This window comes from Paroedura picta, chromosome 10 (genome assembly GCF_049243985.1).
Source record: "Paroedura picta isolate Pp20150507F chromosome 10, Ppicta_v3.0, whole genome shotgun sequence".
Lineage (NCBI taxonomy): Eukaryota > Metazoa > Chordata > Lepidosauria > Squamata > Gekkonidae > Paroedura > Paroedura picta.
In genome coordinates, this window is record NC_135378.1 from 87,274,169 (window position 1) to 87,287,086 (window position 12,918).

General features: G+C 53.4%; 1 protein-coding gene across 1 annotated transcript; it reads right to left on the reverse strand.

Annotated features, from left to right (window-relative positions):
• Window positions 1-826: 826 nt before the first annotated feature.
• CLEC4F (C-type lectin domain family 4 member F) lies at window positions 827-9,847 on the reverse strand. The gene is made up of 7 exons (XM_077301348.1): window positions 9,714-9,847; window positions 6,765-6,971; window positions 4,814-4,918; window positions 4,089-4,175; window positions 2,863-3,026; window positions 2,642-2,745; window positions 827-1,035 (listed from the first exon to the last, which is right to left on the reverse strand). The coding sequence occupies exons 2-7, from the start codon at window positions 6,967-6,969 to the stop codon at window positions 873-875; spliced, it is 828 nt and encodes a 275-aa protein (XP_077157463.1). The 5' UTR covers window positions 6,970-6,971; window positions 9,714-9,847; the 3' UTR covers window positions 827-872.
• Window positions 9,848-12,918: the final 3,071 nt, after the last annotated feature.

Consider the following 12,918-nt stretch of genomic DNA (forward strand, 5'->3'; position numbering starts at 1 on the left):
GGAGCCAAAAAAATGGGGGGGTATCCTACTTAATGCTGGCAAAAGTTCATTTTCTTTTGTTTTCAGATGTTTCTGTCCATTCTAAACATTGACGAAGACGCTGTGAGGTCTGTCAAAATACATTCTCATTTGACTTTGACCTGCAGTTAAGAAATCTGGGAAGTGGGTTTTCCTTGCTTCTTCCCTTCCCCCCTCCCCACCCACAAAGTCACATCTGTAGACTTTATCACACAGCCATCTGTCAATAGTCATCTGACAGAAATGCTGATTGTATGAACGTGGGCAGATGGTGAGTGGGTGGGCAGGAAGGGATGTGCCAGTGTTTGTCTCCTGTAGCCCTTCCTTGCATACCCAGGGAATTGCTGATCACCACTGTGGGATGGTGGGTGAATTTACTCCAGGCCAGGCAGGATTCTGCACTGTGCAGGGGGTTGGACTAGATGACCCTTGAGGTCCCTTCCAACTCTAGGATTCTATGATTCTCTTCTTGTCTTCAGCTTCCAGGTGGAACCTGGAGATCTCCCGCTTATACAACTGACCTCAAAACAACAGAGACCAGATCCCTTGGGGAAAAGGACTGCTGAGGAGGGTGGCCTGTAGCATGTGTCCTGGCTCAGCTCCCTCCCCTCCCCAACCCCCCCCTCCTCAAAGTCTACAGGTATTTCCCAGTCCAGAGCTGACCCCTCCCCCCTCCCCCCTCCCATCTTTCTTGTTTCAAGGGGGTCAAAGACTGGCGCACCTGTGTGGGAAAGGGAACGCTCTGCCCATTCTGGGATTGCCTGCCTTGCCATCGGTTTGTTTGCCGCTGAAAGGAACCACGCGGACGCCTGTTTTCTCTCTTAGTATTGCACGAGGTACAGAGTCAGACGTCTTCATTGTTCTACAAGATCCAGGTTCTCCTTGCAAACCCATCGGTAAAGCTTATGGCAATTGTTATCTTTCCAGTTCCGGTAGGGTAATGTAGGCACCATCATGGCGCAGTCTTGGTTTGATTTCCTGAAGACCCTTGAGTTGCTGGGCTGCTCATACCAATACCTAGGGAGAAAGAGCCTCAGTGACCCGGGGCAGAGAAACGAAGGGCGGCAAAACTCGAGAGGGAAGGACGCAGGCACCACCTGCACACTGCGGGGGGGGGGGGGGCAGATCCCCTTTCTGCATTCTCACCTAGGCTTTTTTCTTTTTTTAAGTTCCCCAATGTAGAAAAATCAGAGAAATTAGCTGTGGCTCTTTTTAACACAGTCCACTTTCTGAGAGATCCAGCTCAGAGGACCAATCTTTTTGTCACTCCTATTTTTCCTGCTTTCCTCACTGGGAGCCCAGTGAGGACAGGATCATGGGAAGAGCCCAGCACGACCTATCCAGTTGCCAGCCTCCAAGTACGGCCTGGAGTTCTCCTGGAGTGACAACTGGTCTCCAGGCCACAGAGATCAGATCCCCTGGAGAAAAATGCCAGCTTTGGACAAGGAACTCTCTGGCCTCCCCTCCTTCCTGGACTCCTTCCCTTCCCCAAACATTGCCCTTCCCAAGATCTGCCGCCCCGCAAAATATCTCCAGGCATTTTCATGCTTGTAGCTGGCAATCCTATGAGGTACTCTGTCATCTTGTTTATCTTTCTTGAAATATAATTAGGGCAAAAAACGCATTTATATTTATATATAAATATAATTTATATAGAAGAGCCTCTTATGGCGCAGGGTGGTAAGGCAGCAGGCATGCAGTCTGAAAGCTCTGCCCATGAGGCTGGGAGTTCGATCCCAGCAGCCGGCTCAAGGTTGACTCAGCCTTCCATCCTTCCGAGGTCGGTAAAATGAGTACCCAGCTTGCTTGCTGGGGGGTAAAACGGTAATGACTGGGGAAGGGAATGGCAAACCTCCCCGTATTGAGTCTGGCATGAAAACGCTGGAGGGCGTCACCCCAAGGGTCAGACATGACCCGGTGCTTGCACAGGGGATACCTTTACCTTCACCTTATAATTTATATATAATTATATTTCAAGAAAGATAAACAAGACGACAGAATACTTTGAGAGTGAATACAATGAATTTATTAATACCACTTTTTGGAGGACTCACTTTTGCCACTGATGAAAGAATTGAAAATGGAAAAAATCATCCAGACACTGTTTTGGCTGAGTGCAAGTGGAAATTATAATAAAGAGATCTCTTCTGTATTGAACATTATTTGATTAAGCCGTTGGACAGATTCTCCCCCCCCCCCTATTAGGCTCGTCCACTTTCTCCTTGTGGCAATCCCATAAGAGCAGACCAGTGAGTGTCTTTCCAGTCAGACATCCCGTTCACTCAGTGGGCTCCACTGGAGGTCCAGGAGCCGGGCGTGGAGGCCAAGGCCTTCCTCCTGGCTGCGGGATCCAGGGGCACGCTGCCTCCTAAGAGGAAGAGTCTTTGGTCACGGGGGCCAAGAGCTACCAGGAGCTCCCCCTCAGGTTTCCTGGGATTGTTTGCCACGTGAAGGGCATCAGAGATGGGGATTCCTCTGTGCTGCCGGAGCATTTGGCTGCCCATGTACAATTCCCCGGAGGGTGGAGGCACACGAGATGCGGCCAGAAATCCCGCAGGCCTAGAGGTGCAGGATAACCACCATGCAGACACAGCGACCCCCCCCCCCTGCCGCCCAAACTTACTCTTGCACCAGTCGGGAGCCGTCCGACCACTTCCACGCGCCGTCCTCGTATTCCGTGGTGAGGCCGATCCAGGAAGTGTGCTGAAGTTGGGAACTGATGAAATTCTGCAGGCGGAGGCACAATATGTTCTCTGGAGCCCAAAAGAACAGCCTCTCTGCACAGAGCGTGGGGGGGGGGGCTGCTCAAGCGTGTCGGGGAGGGAAGCCAGACAAAGACCGCACCTGCTCTTCTTGGTCAAGGATGGAGGCCAGGTGGGCGCCTCTGGAAATGCAGAAGTCCTCTGCTTCGTACCAGTTTTTTTCTCCTTTTGAAAAATAATAGAGGCTCTTCCCATGGAACTGCCAGGGCCCAGAAGAGCTGGCTGTGGCTTTCTTGAAGAGGGTTTCTGCGAGGGTTGCAGAGCAGAGCAGAGGGCGACCCGTCAGGAAAGGCGGCCTGGGAGAAGGAGCCCCCCGCTGCCCCCAGCGACCCCCCAGGGCTGTTCTTGGGAGCCAGTGGGTAATGGGTCACCTGCGTCAGTTGATTTCATTCATTGATATGAATTGATATGAATATGATATGACCTTTCTCCCTGGGGGGGGGCAAAGTGATTCTGTCTTTCTCTTCTCCCCCGTCTTCTCCTCACAACCACCTCGTGAGGAGGAGGAGGCCGAGCGTGTGCCTGGGGAAAGGTCGCGAGTGTTTCTCCACGATCCCAGTGGGGAGTCAGGCCTGGGCCTGACATGACGCTCCCCCAGTGGGTCTTTTGCCGAGGGACGTCGCCGTCACCCCCTGAGCCCCTGCCCCACTTGCTTTCCCACCGGCGCCCCTGACATCCTATCGCCCGCTGGGGGCGCTGCCAGCAGCAGCTGCGCATTGCCATGCTGAGGAGGAGCCCCAGCCATGGCGGCCGTTGGAGAGCACCAAAGGTGAGCAGGGCAGCCCCCGAGGCAGCACCTGGGGAGGAGGACGAGGAGGAGCCGCGGCCCGGTACCGACTGATCCACGAACTGGTACCAGTCCCCGGACTGGGGGTTGGGGACCACTGTCCTAAGCGGCCATGGCTGCCTAAGAGATGGGACCCCATCCGCCCCTCTGGGCAGCCAGCAGTCCAGCCACTACTGAGGGGCAGCCATGCAGCCTCCATGGGGCCAGGAGAAGCACAGGGCTTGGAAGACCCTCCCCCCCCCCCCGTCCCACCTTCATCAGGGCTGCTGGCTGCTGCCACCTTCTGGCTCTGGGTCGGTCCCAGGAGGAAGAGCTGCATTCTGCTCCTGAGGAGCCTGGGCTTGGAGCTGGCCTCTGCTCCAGACAGGCTGACTTGTCCTGATCACAACTGGGGCAGGGGGTCCTAGTGGGGGGCAGGGGGGGTGCTGAGGCTGTGTGTTTGGCTGCTTCCCAAAGGTCTGGCCTAATGGATCCTGGCAGTTGCCGCCCAGATACTCCCGCCATGCCAAGGAGATACTCACGGTATTGCTTTTTCCGCTCCACGTAGACCTTATTGGACTTCTCTATTTTGACCGGGAGCTGCTGGACTTCCTCAGCAACATCCTTGGCTAGAATCAGACGGAGTGGCCGTCACACACAGGCTGCTCCCCAGCGTCTGGGGCCCTTCCCACCGGCCCTTTGCCCAGACCACCCCTTCCCTTCTCCATTTGAGATGAATCTCCTCTGTTGCTCTTGCTCATCCCCCCAGGATTGGGGCCCTCCTCCTCCTCCTCCTCCCCTCCCTGCTTGTTCCCGTGGCCTCCCTCTCACACGCTTTGCTCCAGTCCAGCTGTCCCCAACGGGCTGCCTGAGGGCCCGAGGCATCGGCCAGCCCTTGTCCTGAAGCCCACTAAGTTTTGGATGGGGGCCTGTGCCCGGGGGAGCCTCGGAGTGGCCAACGCCTACACGGCTGTGCAGATTAAAGTGATGTGTCGAACAGGGGGCTGCTTTGATTCTCTCCCACTGTTCTTCTACAGGACATATTTTGAAGTTATGCCCCCACCCCCAAAGCACGAGCAGCTCCCTGGCCAGGAGGAGGAGATGCCAGATGGGGGGCCTCGTGCTGGGCACTGCCAGGAGGGGAGAAGCTACGCAGTAGATCCAGGAGCCCCCCCCCCTTCAGACTCCTCTGCTCCAGCCGGGGGTCTCCGGCCCCTTCCTTGCCCTTTGCCCCTCCGCTGGCAGCCCTGCTGGCCCCTGGGCTCACGTTTGTTGACCAGGAACTGTGGCTCGTTGACTGCAGATGCCAAAGCGCCCCTCAGCTGCCGAAACGGGTAGTCCAGCGGCCGCCGGAGCTCCTTCACCTCCGAATCTAAAGTGACGGAGGCGGCCTTCAGGACAGACTGCTCCCACGGCAGCCACCCCCCGCCACCATCTCCCAAGGCTGCCCAAAGCCCAGGGGCACCAAGGCCACTCCAGCCCCAGGGCCACGCTGGACACCAGGCTGAAAAGGATCTACACAATCCACTCCAGCCAGGAATCCCCTGGCCCATATTCTAGACTCCTAGAACCCTAGACTGGGAAGGACCCATGAAGGCCATCTAGTCCAACCCCCTGCTCAGTGCAGGATCAGCCTCAAGCATCCCTGAGAAGGATCTGTCCAGCCGCTGCTTGAAGACCACCAGGGAGGGGGAGCCCCCAACCTCCTTAGGCAGCCCCTTCCACTGCTGAACTAGACTCCTAGAATCCCAGAGTGGGAAGGGGCCACACAGGCCATCTAGTCCCACCCCCTGCTCAGTGCAGGATCAGCCTCAAGCATCCAGGAGAAGGATCTGTCCAGCCACTGCTTGAAGACGGCCAGTGAGGGGGAGCCCCCAACCTCCTTATGCAGCCCCTTCCACTGCTGAACTAGACTCCTAGAACCCTAGAATGGGAAGGGGCCATGCAGGCCATCTAGTCCCACCCGCTGCTCAGTGCAGGACCAGCCTCCAGCATCCAGGAGAAGGATCTGTCCAGCCACTGCTTGAAGATGGCCAGTGAGGGGGAGCTCCCCACCTCCCTAGGCAGCCCCTTCCACTGCTGAACTAGACTGCTATAATCCTAGAGTGGGAAGGGGCCAGGAAGGCCATCTAGTCCCACCCCTGCTCAGTGCAGGATCAGCCTCCAGCATCCAGGAGAAGGATCTGTCCAGCCACTGCTTGAAGACGGCCAGTGAGGGGGAGCTCCCCACCTCCCTAGGCAGCCCCTTCCACTGCTGAACTAGATTGCTATAATCCTAGAGTGGGAAGGGGCCAGGAAGGCCATCTAGTCCCACCCCTGCTCCGTGCAGGATCAGCCTCCAGCATCCAGGAGAAGGATCTGTCCAGCCACTGCTTGAAGACGGCCAGTGAGGGGGAGCTCCCCACCTCCCTAGGCAGCCCCTTCCACTGCTGAACTAGACTGCTATAATCCTAGAGTGGGAAGGGGCCAGGAAGGCCATCTAGTCCCACCCCCTGCTCAGGGCAGGATCAGCCTCCAGCATCCAGGAGAAGGATCTGTCCAGCCGCTGCTTGAAGACGGCCAGTGAGGGGGAGCCCCCCACCTCCTTAGGCAGCCCCTTCCACTGCTGAATTAGACTCCTAGAATCCTAGAGTGGGAAGGGGCCATGCAGGCCATCTAGTCCCACCCCCTGCTCAGGGCAGGATCAGCCTCCAGCATCCAGGAGAAGGATCTGTCCAGCCACTGCTTGAAGATGCACAGTGAGGGGGAGCTCCCCACCTCCTTAGGCAGCCCTTTCCACTGCTGAACTAGACTCCTAGAATCCCAGACTGGGAAGGGTCCATGCAGGCCATCTAGTCCACCCCCTGCTCAGTGCAGGATCAGCCTCCAGCATCCAGGAGAAGGATCTGTCCAGCCGCTGCTTGAAGACGGCCAGTGAGGGGGAGCTCCCCACCTCCTCAGGCAGCCTATCCCATGGCTGAAGGAGACCCACAGAATCCTGGAGTCCTAGCTTGAGATCAGTGACCTATTCAGGTTCACAGAATGAGTGGCCCTGTCAGGGCGATGGGGAGTTGAACAGTCCCTCAGATTTGCTGGGCCCAGACTGTGAATAGCCTTAAAGACCAAAGCCACAGGACTTTGTGGTTCTCTGAGGGCTAAATGGCCCTTCCGGGTAGGAGAGATCACATCCGGGGCTGGCTTGGGGAGGAGGGAGAGGTAGAAGACGAAGCTGAACTTACACTTTACAGACAATACAATGATCACAATCAAGCTCAGCAACATTAAGACTCCGCAGATGGTTAAAATCTTCTTGTTTTTTGCCAGAACAACCGGATCTATCTTGCCTGCTTCTCCTGCTTTTCCCTTTGCCGCCTTCGGTTCGGCCTTCCCTGCTGCCTTCGGATCGGCCTTCCCTGCCGCCTTCGGATCGGCCTTGGGAGCCATGGCTGAGAAGACAGAGGGGGAAAGGATGCTGGTGAGGGTGACCCAGTGCAGGAGAGAAGACTACCCAGACCCCTGTTTAATTTCTCAACATGAATGCTGATCCAGACCCCCCCCCCCTTGGTCCATCAAGGTCAACTCAATTGTCAACTCAAGATGGGCGCAGCTCTCCAGGGTCTCAGGCAGAGAAAGGTCTTCCCCATCCCCTCCTGCCTGGCCCTTTCCACTGGAGATGCTGCCGGGGATCGAACCGGGGACTTCCTGCTTGCCAAGCTAGTGTCCTACCAGAGAGCCCCAGACCTTCTCTAGATAATGCTGCCTTCTCTTGAGTCGGCCCCCTGGCCCACCAAGGTCAGGACTGCCTGCTCAGATTGGCAGTTGCTCTCCAGGCAAAATGTCACCTTCCCCTTTGAACTGGGTGAGCTTGGGATTGGCCCTGGGACCTTCTGCACGCCAAACAGAGGTTCTATAGCAGGGGTAGTCAACCTGTGGTCCTCCAGATGTTCGTGGACTACAATTCCCATGAGCCCCTGCCGGCATTTGCTGGCAGGGGCTCATGGGAATTGTAGTCCATGAACATCTGGAGGACCACAGGTTGACTACCCCTGTAAGGATAATCATTCTCAAGAGATGCAGGGTGGGTAACCTCAGGAAAATAACATTAAGATAGAAATACTATTTAAAATTAAATAATTAGGTTTCAAAACCATTGAAGCTGCCCAGTGAGCTCCTTCTTGGGCTTCTGGTGGAAGATGAGATCTGAGTAGCCAAACAAGCAGGATTCCTCTTCGAAGGGGAAGCAGCCCCAGAAAAAAAACAGCTTTCCGGCACACAGTCGGCCTCTGCAAGAAGAGCACCACTGCCTCCCAGCCCCTTCTGCTCTCTGGGTGACCGACCTCGCAGGGAGCTGGTTGGCCCAAGGGCTCTTCGCTCCTCTGCCTGTTTGTGCCAGGCGGGCATGAACAGGAAACGTTTCACTTGCAGCCTTGCGAGGGGCTCTGGCAGGAGGTGGGGGGGGGATGAGGGGAGTGTGGGGATGTCCAGCTGAGGCTTCTGCTTCCCCCCTTTCCCCCAAACGTGGAAGGGAACAAAAGCACATAATTGCAAGTGAAAGGAGGTTTGAATATGGGGTAGTGGAGTAGGGTTAGTTCACCAGGAGAAGTGGCAGCTGTGGAAGGGGGACTCCTTGGCTTCATAGGATGCTTTACTTTAGGATGTCATTTACTTGGATTTTAGTAAAGCTTTTGACAAGGTTCCCCATGATGTTCTGATGGATAAGTTGAATGACTGTAACCTGGATTTTCAGATCGTTAGGTGGATAGGGAATTGGTTAGAGAACCGCACTCAAAGAGTTGTTGTCAATGGTGTTTCATCAGACTGGAGAGAGGTGAGTAGCGGGGTACCTCAGGGCTCGGTGCTCGGCCCGGTACTTTTTAACATATTTATTAATGATCTAGATGAGGGGGTGGAGGAACTACTCATCAAGTTTGCAGATGACACCAAATTGGGAGGACTGGCAAATACTCCAGAAGATAGAGACAGAGTTCAACGAGATCTGAACACAATGGAAAAATGGGCAAATGAGAACAAGATGCAATTTAATAAAGATAAGTGTAAAGTTCTGCATCTGGGTCAGAAAAATGAAAAGCATGCCTACTGGATGGGGGATACGCTTCTAGGTAGCACTGTGTGTGAACGAGACCTTGGGGTACTTGTGGATTGTAAACTAAACATGAGCAGGCAGTGTGATGCAGCGGTAAAAAAGGCAAATGCCATTTTGGGCTGTATCAACAGGGGCATCACATCAAAATCACAAGATGTCATAGTCCCATTGTATACAGCACTGGTCAGACCACACCTGGAGTACTGTGTGCAGTTCTGGAGGCCTCACTTTTAGAAGGACGTAGATAAAATTGAAAGGGTACAGAGGAGAGCGACGAGGATGATCTGGGGTCAAGGGACCAAGCCCTATGAAGATAGGTTGAGGGACTTGGGAATGTTCAGCCTGGAGAAAAGGAGGTTGAGAGGGGACATGATAGCCCTCTTTAAGTATCTGAAAGGTTGTCATTTGGAGGAGGGCAGGATGCTGTTCCCGTTGGCTGCAGAGGAAAGGACACGCAGTAATGGGTTTAAACTACAAGTACAATGATATAGGCTAGATATCAGGAAAAAATTTTCACAGTCAGAGTAGTTCAGCAGTGGAATAGGCTGCCTAAGGAGGTGGTGAGCTCCCCCTCACTGGCAGTCTTCAAGCAAAGGTTGGATACACACTTTTCTTGGATGCTTTAGGATGCTTAGGATGCTAATCCTGCGTAGAGCAGGGGTTGGACTAGATGGCCTGTATGGCCCCTTCCAACTCTATGATTCTATGATTCTGTGATTCATAGCCCAGTGAAGTCCTTCCTTCCTTCCTTCCTTCCTTCCTTCCTTCCTTCCTTCCTTCCTTCCTTCCTTCCTTCCTTCCTTCCTTCCTTCCTTCCTTCCTTCCTTCCTTCCTTCCCCCCTCCCCCCACCCACTCAATCTCCAGGTATTTCTCCTCCCAGAATGGGCAAAGGCACCGCCTGAGTGGAATCCACCAGGACAGTGACCAGCTGCTCCCCTCCGGCCGATGCCCAGGGCCTGGGGGGGCCAGGCTAGCCGTGAATCTGGTTGCCCGGCCCGTGCCTGGGGGAGACGCTGAGCACCAACGTGGCAGTGAAGGGCAATGTCCAGATCCCAAGAAACATCCAGGGTCTACTCAGCCTGCCTCAGCACAGGACGGCCGTCCAGGCGACCACCCCGGAAGAGAAGAGGGTCTCCTCCTGTGGCTTCCACCGTTGCTTCCCTTCCACGCTGCTTCCTCTGCTTGTTGCCAGACCTGCCGTAGCCCCCATCCCTGTCCTGGCCCCCCCTGTCTCCCCCCAGGGCCCCTGCCCATCCCATTGTTGCCCTCTGGGGCCCTGCTGATTGGCTGCTCACCCAGCCCATGGCAAAAGGGGGGCTGAGAGGGGTGGGGGGCTGTGAGGAGGATGTCACAAAGGGGGCTGTGCCCTGAGCCCCCCCCCCACTTTTCAGCATCCCTGGCCAGACTCTGGGGAGGGGGCTGGGCCATCCCTCCCCTCGCCTTGTTCCCTGCACCCCCTTCCAAGAGAACCTCCCCCTCCTCTTTCTCCTTCTCCCTCTTGAGGGTGGTCCTGGGCCTGATTCTTCCTTGCTTTCCTAAAGGAGGCACCCATGCCAGTGGAAATGGAAGAGGCGGCTCTGAGCAGTTAACACTTTGATGGCATTTCTTAGTAGGTCAATAATATTGATTTTATTTTGCACTGCATCTCTAGGAAACTGGGGGTATCAGTCCACATGAGATCAATAAAAGATGCAAATAAATAAATACATTTAAAACCCAACATGCAGTTTTCTGAAACGTTCGATGTGGTTTTCAGTCCGGAAGCCTATTTTTAAAATGTTGTTTCCAAGATTACTAAGCCTGGGACAGAAGAAGCGTTTTGGCCAGGCACTGGAAAGGAAGCCTGGGAGGCACAGTGCTGTTCGCAGTTCCCCAGAGGACCAGAGCTTGAGATCTGAGCTGGGATCATAAGAACAGCCAATGGGGTTTACAGCTGCACTGTAACCAATGACATGCCAGAGTTAATGGCCAATGAGAGATCTCCGCTGGGGACCAATGAGGTTCCTGGGCAGAGAGATTCTTTTGTTCTGAATGTGTGTATAAGTGGGGGCCATTGGTGGGTTTTCCTCAGTGCTGAGATCACAACAAAAAGCTGGGTCCTGTCTGCACTTACAGTTTAAATTTGATTGGAAGCAGCCTCTCTTAAATCCTCATTCTGTTTGCAACTGTTCCTGCCTTCTGCACCTGTGTTTTTTCTCACATATTCTCCTCCCAATCACAGTGTTTAAATCTACATGTTGATAAGAAAACCCAAATTGCCAAGATTTGTTTCTCCCCCTCCTTCTGTTTCTTTGAGCTGTTAATTGGTCTCTGTTTGGTTTCCGCCAGGAGCTGGACTTTCTCTTCTGGGATTTTGCCTTTCAGTGCTCCTTGTTTTAAAGTTAAGGGGATGCTTAAAATGATCGTGTGTTCGGGGTGGGGGGGAAGAAAACACATTTCAAAAGTCTTTACTGATAAGCCTCCATAGACCAGGGGTAGTCAAACTGCGGCCTTCCAGATGTCCATGGACTACAATTCCCATGAGAAGATGGCCTGGATGGCACCTTCCAACTCTATGATTCTGTGATTAGAAAGGAAGATGTTATGGCTGAAGCTCACTTACTTTGGACACATCATGCGATCAAACTCACTGGAAAAATCATTAACACTCTGCATGGTCAGCGGCAAAAGGAAACGTGGTCGCCAATCAAAGCCGACAGGGATGACCATGAACCAACTAAAGAGGCGGTCATTGACAGATGAATGGAGAAAACTTTTCTATAGAATCGCCAAAGGTTGGACATGACTGAATGGATAACATAATCATCATCCGCACGTGTAATTTCCAAATGGCAATACTTAGGATTTGCTTTAAATCATAGAATCATAGAATCATAGAGTTGGAAGGGGCCATACAGGCCATCTAATCCAACCCCCTGCTCAACTGCAGGAGCTCTAAGAAGCCTATTTGGATGAACAGAGAACTTCAAGAGGAACTAAGTTCACATTAACTTCAGAGGCACATGTTCCCGTGTTTTTTGGGAGGCGCTGGTGGGCAGCCCCACCCCTTTTCTTTTTCCTCTTTTTTTCTTTGTGCATGTGCAATAATGCATGCTTGCACATTCGATTTATTTATTTGTTTGTTTGTTTGTTTGTTATACCGCCGTTTGTTATACTGCTCTGGGCAGTTTACATAAAACATTTTTGAACATTCACATAGAACACTTTAAAAATCAATATAACAGTCTAACAATAACAATAACACATCAACTGGAACAATCAGAGTAGTCAGAGTAGTCACAGTCAGAGTAGTTCAGCAGTGGAATAGGCTGCCTAAGGAGGTGGTGAGCTCCCCCTCACTGGCAGTCTTCAAGCAAAGGTTGGATACACACTTTTCTTGAATGCTTTAGGATGCTCTGGGGGCTGATCCTGCGTTGAGCAGGGGGTTGGACTAGATGGCCTCTATGGCCCCTTCCAACTCTTTGATGCTGTGATTCTATGAATTAGAACGGCACTTCAACAATAACTTGACGATCCCTCAGTAGGTTCGGTCCCTCGGTCTGGGGGGCACCTGTAGGTGTTATGGATTTCGTGCCTTTGTGGTTTCTTAGTCTCTGAGGAAGTGTGTGTTCACACGGAAGCTCCTGCCTTGAACAAAACTTGGCTGGTCTTAAAGGTTCCACTGGACTCTGAATCTGTACTTTAAAGCTGAAACGAGGGGGGGGGGGGGCGGGGGGCGGAGCCTGTTCAGGATGAAGGCGAAAAGGAGAGGGTGGGGAAAATATGTCATTTCTGGCAAAAGGAGAGTGGGAAAAAGGCAGGCTGAATCGAAACCAAAAGCTGCAGTGCCACAAATACTTTTAGGGAAGCCCTCAGTGGGGGTGGGGTGGGGACATAATCATAATTACGATCATGCATCAATGCAATCAGAAAGAAAGAAAAAAGACCGCAAGAGATTATATCTCGGATATCCTACATCTAGTGCCACGGCTGGGGGGATTTCAGGGGTTCCTAAGAGTTCCAAACATGCATCAGGGGGTCAGTCGATGCTGGTTTTAGTTGCTAAATGGAGACAAGGGTTGTTATTTTGTGGGCGCGTTAATTTCTAACAACCTTCATGCATCTGAACGGGACCAGAAATACAAAAAAATGGCAGCAGGGTGCAGAGGGAAGGCAAGAGGAAGTGGAGAAGAAGGAGGCGGGCTCACAGCTCCACGAAGGCATGCTGAGGTCAGGGAAGGAGAGACAAGCCACCTCGAATGCTGACCACAAGCACTGGGTTGCTGTGAATTCCCTCCCGGGAAGGGCG